Source organism: Lissotriton vulgaris, chromosome 7 (genome assembly GCF_964263255.1).
Source record: "Lissotriton vulgaris chromosome 7, aLisVul1.2, whole genome shotgun sequence".
In the NCBI taxonomy this organism is placed as follows: Eukaryota; Metazoa; Chordata; class Amphibia; order Caudata; family Salamandridae; genus Lissotriton; species Lissotriton vulgaris.
In genome coordinates this window covers 372,315,926-372,333,486 of record NC_141695.1, presented here as the reverse complement: position 1 = coordinate 372,333,486, position 17,561 = coordinate 372,315,926, and the positions used below count along the sequence as shown (strand labels likewise).

Sequence of the window (17,561 nt, the reverse complement as noted above, 5' to 3'; positions counted from 1 at the left end):
GTGCAGTAGTTGGAGCGCCAGATGCGTTCCAGTTTCTTGCAACGAGATTTTTCCTGGCGGAGTGAATCATTAAACCAGGGTGCCGGTGGATGATGGATATGAGGCTTATTTCTCTGGATTGGAAGGCAAGAATCTAAGGCTGATATCAGCCAAGAGCTGACAGCAGACACCTCCTTCGTAGTAACGGTGGGAAGCGTAGGTTTAGCATTCTCAAGGCAGATATTCAGTTTGCCTTTATCTAATCGTTTCCAGTTCCTGCTGGCTTTATGAGGATGTAAGCTAGTAGAGGAGTTGTGATGATCAGATATATTGATTGAAAAGTCAATGATGAAATGATCGGACCAGATAACAGGTGAGGAAGAGTGGCAGGTGATGCAATTAAGATTGGAGATAATGGGATCTAGTAGATTACCAGCTTTATGGGTGGGGCCGGAGTTATGCAGGTGAAGATCCAAGGCGGCTAAATCCTGTAGTAGGCGCGTGCTAATGAGGCAAGATGCATGATTAAAATGAATATTTAAATCTCCCACTATTAAGAAATTAGTAGATTGTAACATCAGAGGGGCAATGAGCTCTGGGAAAGAGGATGCCCATGCACAGGCCGAGCCAGGGGGACGATAAATAAGGGTTCCAGTCAAAGTAAAATTGGGAGAGAGTAGGAGTTTGAAGAGACCAGCTTCACAACTGGGAAAATCTAGATCTTCCCATTTGCAAGAGAATTCTCTTTTAAAGATTACAGCAATACCGCCGCCATCCTTGAGTACACGGTTTCTCCCCACAAAGGTGTAGTTGTTGGGGAGAGCCATGGCGATGTCCGGACCGGAACTCTCGTTTAACCATGTTTCCGTTACGAACATGGCTGCCGGGCTAGATGACTCAAGGAGGTCAAAGATATCTCTCTTATGTTTAGAGAGAGATCAGCAATTTATACTAATAAAGCCCAGATCAGGACATGCTTTGTGCGTAATAGAGGAAAAATGATGAGTGACAGATGGGGTATCCCAGAAAGTGGGTCAGGTGGTACTTATAACCGGGGTGACAGAGTCTAGCGTGAGAGCGCATTTAGGACATTTCAGCGGCGCATCTTGACAACTAAAGGTAGGGGCAAAAGTACAGGGAGGCGGCTGTAGACTCAATAGAGCAGAGCGGGAATATGTTATGTGACCGGGGGCAGAGGGAATGGCCCCTGGTCCCGTCCTGGCGCAGACCAAGTCAGGGGAGATATGCGAGTGCTTTTTTGACCCAATGATGAGTCTCGCTGCAGCGTTTAGAGAAGCTCTTAGGGGTGCAGTAGAAGTTAGAGGGAGCCTGCAGAGGGCAATGCTGCCGTATTCTATTCGAGGGAGGACTAGTGCTTGTACTGCAGTTTGGAAGTCTATGGCTGGGAGGAAGGGTTTAAGTTTCCTCAGGGTATTGATTTGGTAGTTGGCTCCTTTAGTTGCCTTGCTGATATGTTGCTGCATGTTGAGGTTGGTGTCGAGTGTTATGCCTAAAGATTTTGCTGAGTCCACGATGGTGGGTTGGACATTGAGTGCAGTTAGGTGATTTAGCCAAGTTTGAGTGGTGGAGATCTTCGCGGGAGGTGAGATCAGAAGGAACTCTGTTTTCAGGGCATTGAGTTTGAGATGATTATCTGCAAGCCAGGATTGGGTGTTTCTGATTGTTGAGTTCAGGAGTACAAAGTCTTTGGGGGATTGTAATTTGAGATATAGTTGGGTGTCATCGGCATACATGTGAAAGAGTACATTGGATGCTTGTAGCAAGGTGGTAAGAGGTTCCATGACTAGGTAAAACAAAGTTGGGGATAGGGAGGATCCTTGGGGGACGCCTAAGGATACAGGTATTGGTGAGGACATCAGGTTGTTGTTCTTGAATTTCTGCGTCCTATTGTGTAGAAAGGAAGTGAACCACTTAAGAACAGTCCCAGATAGACCCATTCTTGTGTAGCTTCTCATGTTTAACGGTGTCGAATGCTGAGGAGAGATCAAGAAGGATGAGGAGGCAGGTATTGTTTTGATCTAGGATTTGAAGGGCGTCTTCAATAATGTGAGTCATAGCAGTTTCTGTACTGTGCCCTGCTCGGAAGCCTGATTGATGAGGGTTTAGGAGATCAAACTGATCAATGTGTTTTTATTCAATTGTAGTTGTGCGCATTTTTCCAGGAGTTTGGCTAGAGTGGGAATATTGGTAATGGGACAGTAGTTGTTTGGATCAGATGGGTCGGCTGTAGGTTTCTTTAGTAAGGGAGTGACTTGTCCAACTTTGAGGGAGTCCGGGATGGATCCTTGTTGAAGTGAGCTGTTGATAATTTTAGTCCAGAGTGGAAGGAGCAACGGGGTGAAGTCTTTGACAGCGTTAGCAGGGAGGGGGTCCGTGAGGTGATTGGATGGTTTCAAGGTGCTGAGCAATTTGCCAATTTCTTCTTCAGAATAGGTGTCAAAAGATGACCATGTAGCATTGTTTTTTAATTCAGTGGGTGCAATGCAGTGAGGTTTGGGGTAAAGGCTTGCGTCAATGAGGAGATCACTCTTTATGTTCTCCGTTTTTTGGATAAAGAAAGCAGCGAAGTCTTCACAGGAGGGTGATTCGCGCACAGTGCTGAGTGGTTGGGGTTGTTCCTTAGATTGTGTTCTGATTAGCTCAAACAGTTTTCTCGGACGGTTTTTTGCTTGGTCGAGCTGGAGGCTGAAGAAGGCTGATTTTGAGCGCTTTATTTTCCTGAAGTAGGCGTTTCTCTTTTCCTTCAGGTTTTTTAGGTGCAGTGCAGAGGGAGCTGATCTCCAGGTGCGCTCTGCCATTCGCATGGTTCGTCTATCCTCATTGAGACTCCCGTCGTACCATGGGTTGGAGATTTTAGCGAAGACTCTTTTTAACTGCATGGGTGCAGCCTCATTAATTATTGAGGTCATGGCGTTGAGATAGTGGTCAGTCAAGGATTGGACGTCCATAGCGCCGGTAGGAGGGAGTAGGAGGTCGCAGCTGTTCGGGGGTAGGGATTTTGGGTTGAGCTTTTTCAGGTCTCTTTTCCAGACTTTAGTCTTGGTGGATTGAACCGTGTTGAATTTGACTTTTTCATTGATGAAGAATGTGACAATATGATGATCTGACCAGTCACAAGGTTGAATGGACTCAAGTTGGATAGCGTCCTCTTTGGAGATGATAAGGTCGAGGATAGAGCCTTTCGCGTGGGTCGGGCTGTTGCAAAATTGAGTGAGGTCAAGGGTGTTGAGGAGATTTTTGAGACTATTTACCACCGCATCATTCTGATCGTTCCAGTGGAGGTTGAAGTCACCAAGGTATATTTGGGTGAGCTGTCGTCCGGAGTTGGTAGAGATCATATCCATGATTTGTTGGGCGAAGGTGAGGTTGTCCCTGGGTGGGTGGTAGATGCCGTGAAGAGAGCATATCGGTTTGCCCTCACTAACGATATTGAGGCAGATGTATTCACAGGAAGTTGGGGAGGGTAGGGAAGGTGCGGTGACTTTCAAAACAGAAAGGTTGTTCCTGTATATGCATGCGATTCCACCACCTATCTTGCCAGACCTGTCAAGTCTAATGATGTGGTAGTTGGGGGGAACCAGAATGTCCATTATAGGTGTAGAAGATTCCGTTAGCCAGGCTTCAGTTAAGATGATTAGGTCAAGGTCCAATGTTAAGATGAGATCAGCGATGGCGGAGGAGTGTCTAGAGGCCGATCTGCAGTTGAGGAGAGTGCATTTGAGACGGGGTGTGTCAGGGGAGGTAGAGGGTTCTAGAGTGAGAGGGACTTTTCTAAGGTTATTAGGGACGGAGATTCTGTTGCTTAGTGTGGGGGGGTCTACGGGGATTTGAGTGTATCGTGGGAATGGAGAGGTGAGTGGTGGTTGTGTTGTTTAGGGGAGCAGGGTCGTATGTTCGGAGGAGGGTGAGTGTGTCGATGTCCGAAAGAGGGTTGCATGGGCGACGGAGGCGGTTGTTGCGATTGTGGACAGGGATCGCGGTCCAATGTGGGGGGTGTAGAGTGTGAGAGTCATCCGGAAGGGTGGGGGGGCAAGTTGGGAGGGGGGGTGGTGGTGTGTGAGGGGTGTCTGGGATGAGTGAGGAGTAGTTCTTTGATGGTGTGAATGTCTTCTTTGAACTGGAGGAGGGTGAGCATAATATTGCCCAGTGTGGGATAAGTGTTGGAGTTAGGGATGGGTGAGTGACTGACCTGAGTATTCGCGAGCGGGTGAGGGGGTGGGTTGGTGTTCGTGCAGGTCTCCGTGGCGTCGATGTACGGGTTGGTGTTAGAGAGGAGAGAGGGGTTGGGAGGGATGGGTTTGGAGGAGGTAGGGAAGATGTTAGTGGTGTAGATGGGGGCATTGGTGGCAGGCGGAGTGAGCCGGGAGGAGGTTGAGTGTATGTTAGTGGTGATGGGGGAGCAGGTGGGGTAGTGGGGGCTGAGAGTGGGGGTGGGACATGGGATTGGAGATGGTCCTGTTGTGGGGAGAGGGAGTTAAATTAATGGATGTGGTGTGTTCCAAGTAGTTAGTTGGAGGGTGGTAGTGGGGGCTGAGAATGGGGGGGGGGGATAAAGGGTGGGATTTGTCGTTATGCGTGCCGTTCTTGTGCTGAGCTAGGTTAGAGGGGTTGTGGGTGGGAGTTGTGATGTCAGGGGAGAAAGGAATGGGAGAGGTATGAGTGGGTGTCCAAGGGTTGGTGGTAGGGGGGCGGCTGGTGTATGATGGGGAGAGATTTGTGTCTGTGATTGAGGAGTGTGGGGTGGTTACGGCAGGTGTAAGTCAAGGGTTGCTCTGCGGCGTGCCCCTGTACCTGTATATTGATAATCGGTCGAAAATCCGAATAGTCCCGTTCACCTGCGTCTGCTGGAGTGCACTGGGAACACCACTAGTCGTGGTACTTGAGCCTTTCACCGTCTTTCTCATTTTCTCAGCAGCCTCCGGCGTAGCCGCACTGATCCCTCTGTGCATCTCTCGCATCTCGCGCTTTGAGACCGACACCACCACCTGCGTCTCAGCTGCCTGCGCGTTGCTTCCACTGCCGCTACGTGCTCTGCTATGAATGACAGGCGCACCAGCTGCTTCAGTAACTTCGGGCGGGGAAAGCGAAGGGAGCAGCTGTGTCTGTAGCTGAGAGCAAATTTGCATCTGTATTTGCCCCGCCACCTCACTCACCGACGGCACACTCACAGGCATAGGACAAAAAGATTCGAATAAGGTAGGCTGACGAAGAACCACTTCTCTTCCCACTCCGCCTCCTATGTCAGCAGCCATTGTTCGATCTTTATTCTTTTTGCTCGAAACCGCCTTTTTCCTTTCAACTTCTTTTTCTTTTGCCTTCTGAACACTTGGCACTTTGGCTGCCTTCTCCCCCTCGACGCCTCTGGGCGCTCCTTTACGATTTTGTGCTCTCAGCCGGGACTTTGCTCTAAGGTTAGCTGCTGGCGCGCCGACATCACTGGAGTCCTCGTCTTCTTCATGCTCTTTCTCTCGTGACCCCCTTTGTTCCTTATGCGGCTTCTGAGGTTTTGGTGCCATGATTCGCTTCAGGCTGCTCCAACCCAAGTAGCAGTGTTTTATAGCGCCCGGCAATATAGATAACCTCCGTGAAAAGAATGAGGTGCGGGCCGCCCAAGAAGAGAAAGCTTCAAGCATCTCTAGCACTCCATAGCTCTGGTGCAACTTGCCACTTTCAGTCTTCCATTTCCCACATCTGGGGTCGTAATCAGCTAGGTATCTCCAAATATCGTGGGTATTACGGGATTACTATTTCAAGTGGACGAAAAGAAGTAATCAGTGAGTGAGTAGGATCACATTGGTTTCCTCAGGAGAGGAGGTTGAGAGCGACCGTCCCCTACGGCCTCACGGCGGCCATCTTGCCTTCAGATTTGGCACCACCTCAAGTCAATTCTTTTAACATTTACTACTATCAGTGAAGATCTTACACTGCCAAATGTTCAAGTAGCCCAATTCACAGAACTGGCCAAGATTTGGCGATAGAGTCTAGTCTTGTCCCTCCGCAGCCATAAAAAGTACATTTGATTTTTTCAAAGGAGTGTATATCAATATAATTTATACTTGAAAAATGAAAGAATGAAATATTTTGTTAATGATACCAATCCACAATCAGAAGCACCCTACAAACATGAGTAATTGAGGCCCAGCTGGGATACAAGCAATTATTCACAAACCTAAGTGAAGATCAAAACAAATGATCTTTATAGGACAGCTTGTCAAAGCGTAGGAAGAATATTGTGTCTGTGTAAGGCAACAATGGGTGACTCAACTAATGCAGGGTTGAGGGCCTGGGACTCTCGGTGGTCAGTGAAAGAAGATACTGTGCGACAGCCAAGACTCTAGTTGCATGGGCAAAAGCTTGATATGGATGATGCTGAAGATAGGAAAACAGAAGCACCACACATTCTTGAAAACATGGTAGCTGCTCACAGTGCTCTTGTTGCAAAGTCATCCTTTGCACTGGGCACCCCTCAACTTTTGCTGACTGATACTGGTGGTAACTTATTTTGACTGACTCTGGGCGGCTCTGCCTAACCAGGCCCAGGGCCAGTGCTATGTTAAAAGAAACACATTAGAATGCAGTTAAGACGCCTACATACACTAGGGTACACAACGGTATGGTGGGGTACCACTGTGATTGGCATGACCTGCCCTATAGGTCCCCAGTATATAATCGGGCAGGGGGATTGAAACTATCTAGTACCCTGCCCCAGTATCCTGGGGCATGGCAGTTTAGAGGCCAGCAGCCTTTTTCTGCATTCGTATGTGTGCACTGCTGAAGCCTGAGGTCAGTTTAAAAACAGCCTTGGATGTAAGGACTGCTTTAAAAAAGTAAATTGTGCCCAAACTCGACGTTGGTGTTTGGGGCACTAAAAAATGGATAACCTACAATGTTTTGGCACATTAGGGACCCCAAGGGTCTCCCCTAGGTATCCCAGGGGTGGGGTGGGGGTCGGGTATTTATAAGGTACACCCTTCTAAAATGAGTTTTTATATGCCTGGGTAAAGTGAAATTTCACATTTCACTCCCCACATTGTGGTAAAGTGCTGCTCAAATTCGACTTTGATGCTAGGAGCACTGTAAAGGGAGAAACTGCAATATTACTTCAGATTCAGAACCCCTAAAGTCTCCCCTAGTAGCACATGGTGTGGGGTTTCTGTAGATGTAAGGCAAGTACTTATAAAATATGTTTTTGTAAGTCCTGGTGCTGGAAAAATGGCCCAAGTCATTTTTCCTATTGCAAATCCCCTGATACATAGGGTAAAATCGTAGAAAGTTATTGATTAATAAATATTGATAAGAGTGGGATACAATGCCATTCAAAGACTTCCCAGAATAGTATTAACAAATCCAACAATATCCTATTGTTGAATTTCTCCCAAAGTGTACATACAAGAAGTTAGAAGACCTTCTTGTTTGTAGGTTCAAATTCAGCCTTCCAGTGGTCTCCCTGATTGGTCAGAGTTAAGTGGATTAGCCAGGCTGCCTTGAAGAGGTGATAAAGAGCCCCTGGGGTTAACTAGCTCTGCTGGCAGGGCAGTGTGCTGTTCCATAGGAATGCCATGCCAGGGAGAGGGGTCGTAAACTATGCTCTTAAGGGGGAGGGCAGAGACCATTGTCAGTTACAGCTCTAAACTTCCCACCTTAGGCAGATGGTAGGATTAAGGCAGGTATGAGCAGATGCAGGAGGGAGAGTCTAAGTAAATTAGCCATCCTAGGGGTGTGTTTAGCCAGCTCTTGCCTCCTGCTGGAAAATCAGCCATTATGGATTTGGAAGATTTGATGCACTCTGGGACAAAATAATGCCACACTCTACAGGATGTGGTCATAACTTTGAGGCGTTACCCTGCTCCCATTGGTCAGAAGTGACCTCCTGCATGACCCAGAGAACTTGGAATAAGTATATGAGGGGGGCAGAGCCCTCCAGATCTGCTGTGTGAAACTTACTGGAGCAAGAAGGGCCCTGTTGAGAAGTTTTGCTGTGCAAAGATGTCTAAGGCCTGTCCTCTGAAGGCTGCACCATCTGAAACTATAGCCCTGTGGATTATCTTGCTGAAAAAGAACTAAAGAACATTGCAGGCCTAAAGAGGAACATAGTTGACTTACCTTGGAATTAATATATAGAGGCTAGCGATATTACACTTTTCCAGGAGACTTGGCTATTAGAAACACCCCATAGAGTAGGTTTTAAAACATAGAGTGGAGGCCAGCCCATCAGTGAAAGGTAGGCCTTCGGGGGGTTGGTGATATGGATACGGGTCTCTGGAAATTAATATTGTTCCATTAAAAGTATTGTCTCGAGACATATTGGGACTAAAACTAGTTGTAAAAAATGGGGAGGCCATATTTCTACTTAACATTTATAATAGACCAGGCCTGCTCACTGTGAATCGGTAGTAATAAGTCAGCTGGAGTCCCTCTTAGATACATTGGGCCACAGACCAAATATTATAATTGGAGGTGACTTCAATTGTAATTTTGAGCCTGTGTCAGGATTTGGCAACTTGACTGACGATGAAGACATGGCATTTAATATTCCAGTTATTGGAGAAGTTGGTAAAGTGCACAATTGCTGTGAGCCAATTGTTAAGAATTACAATGGGCTAGGGCAAATGCACATACTTTTAGCAGAGGCAAATACCGAACAAATATAGATTATATATTGGTGACGCCCGGATTCTGGAGCCACTTGGCTGACTTAGTAATTGACTCTAGGACAGAGAGCGATCATCGACCCTTGAGATTGATGGTACTTTTGGATTTCTTCCTTCCCGCCCAAATGGACTTTAAGGAAACTGGGATATCGGAAGATGGAATTATACTAAAGAAAAATAACCGAGCTATCAAATGGCCCTATATACTAGGGAACACTAAAGCAATCACTAGTATTTATTCCACTTTTGCAGACATCACAACCTCGTTTATAGAACAAGCAACTGGCTCAACTAGGATGACGGACCTACATGGTAGGCTGGTAAATGCTTTGGGTCCGGTGTTAAGTAAAATACCCAAAGTGAAAAAAACTGGACTATCAAACTGGATTAAGTGTGGTAATTCCTAGTACAATAAGAACTGTCGAGTAGCCAAGGCAGACCTAGTGCAGGCCATCAAAAGTGGAGACATAGCTACAATAAGGACAAAGAGATATAATTACAAACAGTCCTTAGAAGATGCAAAGAGATCGTGGGATGACGAGATCTGGTCAGGTTTAATTAGTGCGGCCAAAGCTAAGGACCAGGCTGGTTTTTGGAACTTGATAGCCAAAGGGAATAGGTCGGGAAGGACGCAAAGAGATCTATTTCTTGATGAAAACACATGGGTGAAACATTTTTCTGATCTTTACTCCGAAACTAATGGTGCCGCCTTTGTGGTAACAGAAGATATGGAGAATACCGCCAAGGCAGCTAAACTATGTTTTAGTATTAAAGAAGCCTTATTAGTTATGGAGTCAGTCAAGTCTGGTAAGGCTCCAGGGCCGGATAAAATTCTGGGCGATCTTTTAAAACACGATATGAGTATATGGGGATCCTATATTAATTGTCTCTGCAATGCGATAACTGACTTTGAGCCAATACCTAAGACATGGAAGGGAGCAGAAATAGTCATTTTAAAAAAAGGGCGATCGGCATGACCCGGCAAATTACCGCCCCATTAGCTTAATCGATATACCACAGAAGATATTTGCAAGACATATTTTATTCAGGTTAGCCGCATGGATTGAGGCGGTTGATCTACTTTCAAAGTACCAAGCTGGGTTCAGGAAAAACATTAGTAATATAGATCAAGTCTTCAGATTCATGTGCATTTCCTGGAAATATATAAACTTAAGAAAAGGTAGTCTATATATTGCATTTGTAGACTTAAAGGCCGCGTTTGACTTGGTACCCAAGAATTTGTTATGGGGACGCTTGAAAGACCTGGGGGTGCCAATCGAACTGCTTGTTCAAATAATTAGGCTACATGAGGGAAACTATGCTAAAGTGAGATGGGGACCGGGGGGTGAGCTCACCAAAGACATATTGGTGAGACGGGGGGTATGCCAAGGCTGCGTATTACCGCCCACCCTCTTTAGCCTTTACGTAAATGATATCCCTCAATACCTGGAAGGCTGTAAAAACGAATTGCCTAGGTTGGGTGGCGAAGTAATACCTGCATTACTTTTTGCACATTCTATTTTAATTTTGCAAACCCCCAGTGGTCTTCAAAATTTGATTAATTCCTTCCAGTTGTATTGTACTAACAAAGGCCTTGTGATAAATTCCAGTAAGACAAAATATATGCCTATTAATCCGCATAGATCTTTCAAAAACTCCCTAGAGTTAATTAGCCAAAAATTAGAGCATGTAAATAATTTTATTTATCTTGGTATCACACTGGACACAAAATTGTCTTGGAAGCATCATCTTAATAAAAATAAAACAATCTTGCTTCAAAACTGCACTCCTATCATTAAAAAACACTGGGGAGTATTTCTAAGCCTGTATCGCCTGCCATTGAGGTTTTCAAATTCAAGGCACAGGCAGATACCTTGTACGAAGCGGAGATATGGGGCCCCCAATGTAAACGAAACTTTGAAATTGGAGAAAACAATTTAGTACGGAAATTGCTTGCTCTTCCAATAAGGACCCCGCTGACCCCAGTAATTACGGGTCTAAACCTGAAGCGTACTGATAATTATGCTGCACTACGCCCCCTTCTATTCTGGGTAAGAATATGGTCAACATCGGAGCTCTTACACTACAAAAAGGGTCTACAGGAGATAATGAGTATTGGACCCTTTAAAGCTATACCGTGGTTCCATCATGTATCAACTTGGTTTGGGAAAATAGGGTTTTTACATTATTGGGAGGAGCCCCTGGAGTGAACTATGGCATGCAGCAAGATAGTAAAAACAGCATTTTGGGCTTATATTAATGGTAATCTGCTACATGATTCTAACCAAGGCTCGTTAACATCATTATTTCTCATGTACAAAGATGTAGCCCGCTTCGAACCATTTTTAGATGAGGTGTGTCCACAAATTGTGAAATCCCTATACCTGAAATTTAGATATGGGGTTCTACAAACGAATAATAACAAATCCAAATGGGGCAGTAACCATGTTGAAAAAGATTATGATAAATGTATGTTTTGTATAGATATGACCAAGGTTAAGGAAGATGATGTACATATTTTATTTTTTTGCCCCTTATACGATACCCCAAGGAAAAAATGGATCAACCCTCTCTGCAATCATTTAAAAATTAGGCATTGTAGAGAGGCGGAGAGTATATTGAGGATGGACACTACAACACCAGTGGTTTTTGGTGTAGCCAAATTCTTGTTCAATGTGAGGATTATTAGAGATAAAATAGGTTTGAAACTGTGATAGTGGATTTAATAGCTTTTGCACATTATGAACGTATTCCTGCACCGCACTTTATAATAAAAAAGTATTGTGTATTGAACCCTCTCCAATGTCGTGATTAGATAGTGGTGGCGATGTCAGATATTTAGACTTTTCGATTGTAAATAGGATGAGGGCTATTGAAAGTCCTTTTAATGGTTGTTAACTTGTTTAATTGTTTTTTATTAATTTTAATAAATTTTTATATTATTTATATTTATTGTATAATTTTTAAATGTATATTAGGAAAGGATCATGAAATTGTCCCATTTAAACACCCGATTCATGTGTTAAAGCCGACTGCCGATTATGTGTATGATGGGTATATTTTTATTTATGTGCTTTTTGGGTCCAAGAGACCGAAATAAAGGCAAATTGAATTGAATAAGTATCTGAGAGGGGTAGAGCCCTCCAGATCTGCTGCATGAAACAAACTGGAGCAAGAAGGGCCCTGTTTAGAAGCGTTGCTGTGCAAGGATTTCTAAGGCCTGTCCTCTGAAGACTGCACCCTCTGAAACTAGGGCCCTGTGGATTATCTTGCTGAAAAAGAACTAAAGAGTGGACTCCCTGAAAGCTACAGGTTAATAGAGATCATCTGGAACATCACCAACTACATCTACACCTTGGAGAACCATCAGTGGATTTGTAAGGGTTTTGTACCAGTGGATTGTGGGAACTGACGTCCTCAATTTTCAAGGACCATCTTGGAGCTTCTAGACTCTTCGAGTGAGTTTGAGACACTTTGGGACCCCTTGAGGAACTCCAGGAAGAAGTTAAAGAAGTTTGGAAAACTTTGGACTAACTTTGAAAAAAAGCTTGATAGAGGGGCCGACTCAACCTGGCCAGCCAGGCCATCTGCCTTCAACCGCGAGCTGGCCAAGCCAACCGGGTTCGTCCCGCTAAAAGCTCAATAGCTCCAACTTCCAGAGATTGACTGGGACTAGAGAAAATCTGAAGCCGGCGAACCCTCACCGGATCCGGCTACATGAGGAGCATAGAGAGACCCCGCGAGAAAAAGCTCCAGAAAAGTGTCTAAGTCCGCTAGTAGAAAAGGTGACCGAGAGCAACCGCGAGAGCCAAGCCGCCTGCCTTCCATCGCGTGCCAGCCTCGGATTTCTGGGTTGTACCGCTGAACCAATCTCCATATCTAACGTGCCACATGAGACTACAATTATATGTAAAATTGTAACTAGAAGTTGCCTACTAGTATTGTGGCCAGGCCAAAAAGGACGGTGATTTACAACCATTCCGCCCCTTTCAACCGTACCAATTGCTTCCGTATGTCACTACCTTGATTTTTCTCTCCTCGCCACTTCCCACCTGAGCACCCTTCTTTACGCCTGTTCCTTTTGGAGCAACCTTAATGTGTAAATATTAACGTAGAGTGTTAGGTAATTCAATTGCCTCACCAATTGACATGAAAATAAAATGCATGGTGAAGTAGAGTCTGGTTTGTTGCATTTCTCTGTTTTTGTTTGATTAATTTATTAAGTATTATGAGCAGATGTATTGTTCTTTAGCATGCTCAGAAATTATTTATTGAATACACTAAAGGTTAACTGATTAATCTCCTTTCTACAAGTAAGGTCTAGGACCATTGTCTTTTGTTTACGCCTGGGCTGAGCATTCTGGTGTGTAAAGTGGGCTTAACTAGAGCGAAGAGAGAATCATGGTCAGTGTAGGGACAGACTGTTTACCTGCAAAGGGCACCCAGTACATGTTCATGAAAGGGCCCATGATCAGTGCGGAGAAGAGCCACCAGTTGCTGGATCATGCCCATGGAGCAGAGTGCACCTGAAAAAGCAAAGACAAGAATTGGCTATGGACACCGTACACCTTTAATCCGACAAAAGCAAAGTGAATACCTGGATGTACACTTCTTCTATCAGCTAAACTTTTTTCATACCCGTCCAACATGTTCTAAAGCTATTTAAGGCTTAAATGATACACACTTTATACATTTACAAAATCAAGAATAAAGAGTAGAATCCAGTCATGCTGTGACTCGCAGGTTCCTTCTCATTTCAGTTAAACATCAACAGGTTTAGACAAAGACGTTAAGATATGGAAGGCATTCTGACAAAACATTTACATTCGGACATTTGGGGGCATCATGATAAAAATGAGCCAACTGACCTTTATATCACTGTGGATTATTGGAGGCTGAAGCCAAACATTATTTTAGTTACAGAATTCAGATAAATGATAAGTTGGTTGCTGATTCACACTTTTTCCAGTTAATGAGATTTGACTTCAAAAGGTTATCATCTCACAACTGAACGTCGGTTCACATCACAATTGGTAAACTTGAAATATGAGTAAGCGATAAGAAAGTGCAAAAATATTAATTTCTTAAGAAACATTAAAAGCAAAGGTTATACCAGGCCTTGGCAGCTTTCCCTCCTCTCTCGCTGACCGCCTCTTTTGACCTGATGGCTGGGCTTAAATCAGGTTCCCCCCGGGATGCCTGTCCGGCAAAATTTTTGGCTAAAATGGCAGCTGTCATTAATCCCCTCGTGAACCCCCTGTTGAACTGTTCTCTTGCACAGGGTGTGGTTCCCCAGGCCTGGAAGCAGGCCATGATTATTCCCCTGCTTAAAAAGCCTGGCCTGGATGTGGAGGTGTTGGCGAATTTTAGGCCTATTTCGCTCCTGCCGTCTTTTGCGAAGGTCATTGAAAAGCATGTCCATAAGGTGCTTGCCGACTACCTGGAGTCCCACGACCTACTGCACCCTACCCAGTCGGGTTTCCGCGCCAATCTGAGCACCGAAACAGCCCTCCTGGAAGTCTCCGAGGCGATTAAGGAGGTGCTGGATTCGGGCGGGAGAGCGATGCTGGTGATGCTAGATCTGTCGGCGGCCTTCGACACCGTCCCTCATGAGGGTCTTCTTGCAAGACTCTCAGAGGTTGGTCTCCGAGGGACGGTGCTCCAGTGGTTTCGATCTTTCCTGGCAGGCCGTCGACAAACGGTCTGGGCTTCTGCTTGCTCCGCCGAGATGTCGCCATTGGGTGTCGGAGTTCCTCAGGGCTCTGTCCTGAGTCCAACTCTATTTAACATCTTCATGACCCCTCTGGCGGCATTGGCGGAGTCTTTCGGGGCCCAGATCGTTTCTTATGCCGATGACACCCAGCTCCTCTTCACCTGCGAGAGGGGTGCGGACTTCGATGGAGGTAGGATCCAGGGTTGCCTTGAGGCTGTGTTTCAATGGTTCCATCACAACAGCCTCAAGTGCAACTCGGATAAATCCGAGGTCCTCTTTTTTGGGTGCAGTTCGGATCCGGACTGGAAAGTGTGGTGGCCTGAGAACATGTTTCCACCAGCAAGTTCGTCCCAGGTGGCTAAAAACCTTGGGATTAAGATCGATAATGGCCTCACACTACGTTCACAGGTAATCGGTCTCACGGGTACCTGCTTTGGCCTACTCCGGATGCTACGTAAGTTCCTTCCCCTGTTATCGGAGGAACATAGGAAGATCACGGTGCAGGCGATTATAGGCTCGAGAATTGACTATTCCAACGTCCTTTATCTCGGCTTGCCAGAATATCTGCTCCAACGGTTACAGGTTGTCCAGAATTCGGCAGCACGGGCCATCTTTGGACTATCTCGCCGTGCCAGAGCCTCGGGTCTTCTGGAGGCTCTGCACTGGCTCCCTGTCCGGAAGCGGATAATTTTTAAAACTCTTACTCTGGCACACAAAGCCTTGCACGCCTCCGGAGCAAAATACCTGCAGAAGAGGCTGGCCTTTTATTTGCCTGCCAGGTCGCTCAGGTCTGAAGCCCTGTTTCTTGCGGCGGTTCCTCGTGTGAAGAGAGCCCGCATCGGAGGCCGCTCTTTTAAACTACTAGCGCCTCAGCTATGGAATAAACTGCCTGTGTCCCTGCGCAGCATTCCTAATTTGTTGGCCTTTCGGAAAGGGCTTAAAACCTGGCTCTTTTCCTCTTAGTCTGGGTCCCTATTAGGTTTCTTTTATCTGTTTATTTTATTTTCCCTGTTGTGTTATGAGATTAGTGTGCAATCCAAAGCGTCGGGACACTCTTCCGAGTAGCCGCACGCTATACAAAACCCCTGCATAACATAACATAACATAACATAACAAGTAGCCCTCACATCACCTAGACAGTTTCAAGTGACTCCAAATGCTTTGGCAATTTGGAATCATCTTACTACGGGAATATGATATTTAATTCGTTCTGCCATATGTGAAGCACTATTTCCCACCAAATCAGCTGTACTGTTGCAGTCGTGGAAGCCTAGGAGCAAGGTGGTGGAGGGGGACGCTTGGGTTATATATCTGACTGTCTATTTCAACCTCTGGTTAAAGTTAGCACCTCAAAATTTGGTATCTATTTGTTCATACATAACATAACACCAATGAATCTAATTCTTGGGTCAAAGCATGCTAACATAACATTTGGCATTACCAAAAACAAAACATCAGTTCGCCTAAATCCTACTATATCTAGGACAGTTTTCAGTCCAGTGATTTTCTTAGGTACTTCCTAAAATGCTCTGTCTTCATGGAGCACTGCTGATGACAAATAATGTGTGGGTTATCTCTAGGGTGCAGAAAATAAATATTTTTCTCTATTTTAGTTTTTATGTCCAAATGTTAAATCAGACCAACTTGATAACTGTTAAGGGGTGGTAGCAGTCCTCCACGATTGGTCAAAAATGATCTCTTCATAAGTGGAAAGGGTAAATTCAGAGCATTTTAATATCAACAACGTACTAACAATATTTCTCGCCTTTGCAATAGGCTTTTTGTAAGAAAACGAATAGCATTTGTACGAAACATCAGATGAAACCTGGATTTTCTGATTCTTATAAACAGCTAAAAATCTCTGATCACGTGGGAATCCTGTAGCATTTAAATATATACAATACACATTTTATTTTTCATATGTGAAAATTATTTTGTGTTGGTATATTTTTACCTCACCTGTGGGTCACATCAATTGCCTTATAATTACTATGGAGCTCTCAAAGGTAAATGTGCTTTCAGTTTCGGTCCAGAAAAGGGTATAAAAAAAACCTGGACTCTCATACCAATGATTGTAGTATATTGACCTCCGCGGGTGTTATCACCAGACAAAACAGCCTAGTGCAGCAACTCTCACCTGTGCAGGGAAACCCTCCAAACCCACTTCAACATTAGCAATATCTACCAAACTCTTTCTTGACTTAAAGTATAATAAAAGATTATGAACTATGTACTGCAGAGAATGGTTATAAATGTAGTTTTTGGAGTTTGCTACCTGATTTTAAATTATAGTATTGAGATCCCCTTCCTAAAGGCGGGCATGGGAAGATTAATTGCCGAGAAAAAAGTTAGCGGAAAGAGGGTTCCTAGTAGGTTTCTAAAGGGCAAAGGAATCTACCCCAGCTATTTCTTAGTAAGAAAATAGTATCTTTCAATATAAACTTAAAAACCATGAATAAATGATTGAAATAAAATAATTCTTAATGTGGGTGCAGCATCACAATTATATGTAGCTACAGAATCGAGGTTGGATGGTTGCTGTCAACGTGCAACAAATGGATTTTCACACAGAAGTGAATTAAAAATGTTCCACATTCTATTTTCTCCTGATTGAAACCCACTCTCAATTGAAAGCATTAAAGATCAGCAGTCAAAAGTTGGAGTTATTCATAATATGGGCTGGTAAAAAAATTGTGCTAATATAAGCAACCCCATTCCTTGAACCTGTATTGGTAACAAGAGTATCTTTTGGAGAACTTGAAAAGATCTCTTATGCAAAAGTCATCTATATCTCATACCCCAAGCAGAGTGTTTACATGACATTCGTAAGTAGATGTTTACAAGAATGGGGGCCTGGTGTGACATGTTAACACCGACTCAGGGATTACCCGGCCACTCACCTCTGACACTTGATGTAGCCAAAACAGAACACCACACATGCTTTATAGAACACATCTTGGCTGGAGGCCCAATGGCAAACAACCACACATCACCCAACTTGCAAAAGTCACCAGTCATGATGGTGACTTGAGGGTGTGTCCACTGGAAAAAGGGCAGGATTTATGAGCTTTCCCTTACCTATAACGCCATTACTGGGGGAACCAGATTTTGGAACAGGAACTAGCATCGATGCAGTTCAGCAATGGCATTAAGCTTGGTGCATCAAAATAAGTGGTCTCTTCAAGGGAACCATTAAA

The 17,561-nt window shown here is 44.7% G+C and overlaps 1 protein-coding gene across 3 annotated transcripts in view; it reads right to left on the bottom strand.

The window, feature by feature from the left end:
- Positions 1-17,561, bottom strand: part of HSPBP1 (HSPA (Hsp70) binding protein 1) — a 409,565-nt gene that overhangs the window by 169,164 nt on the left and 222,840 nt on the right. For all 3 annotated transcript variants that reach the window (XM_086930301.1, XM_086930302.1, XM_086930303.1), the window contains exon 6: positions 13,081-13,177. In XM_086930301.1, the coding sequence (XP_086786427.1) occupies positions 13,081-13,177 (97 nt within the window). The remainder of the gene's footprint in view (positions 1-13,080; positions 13,178-17,561) is intronic.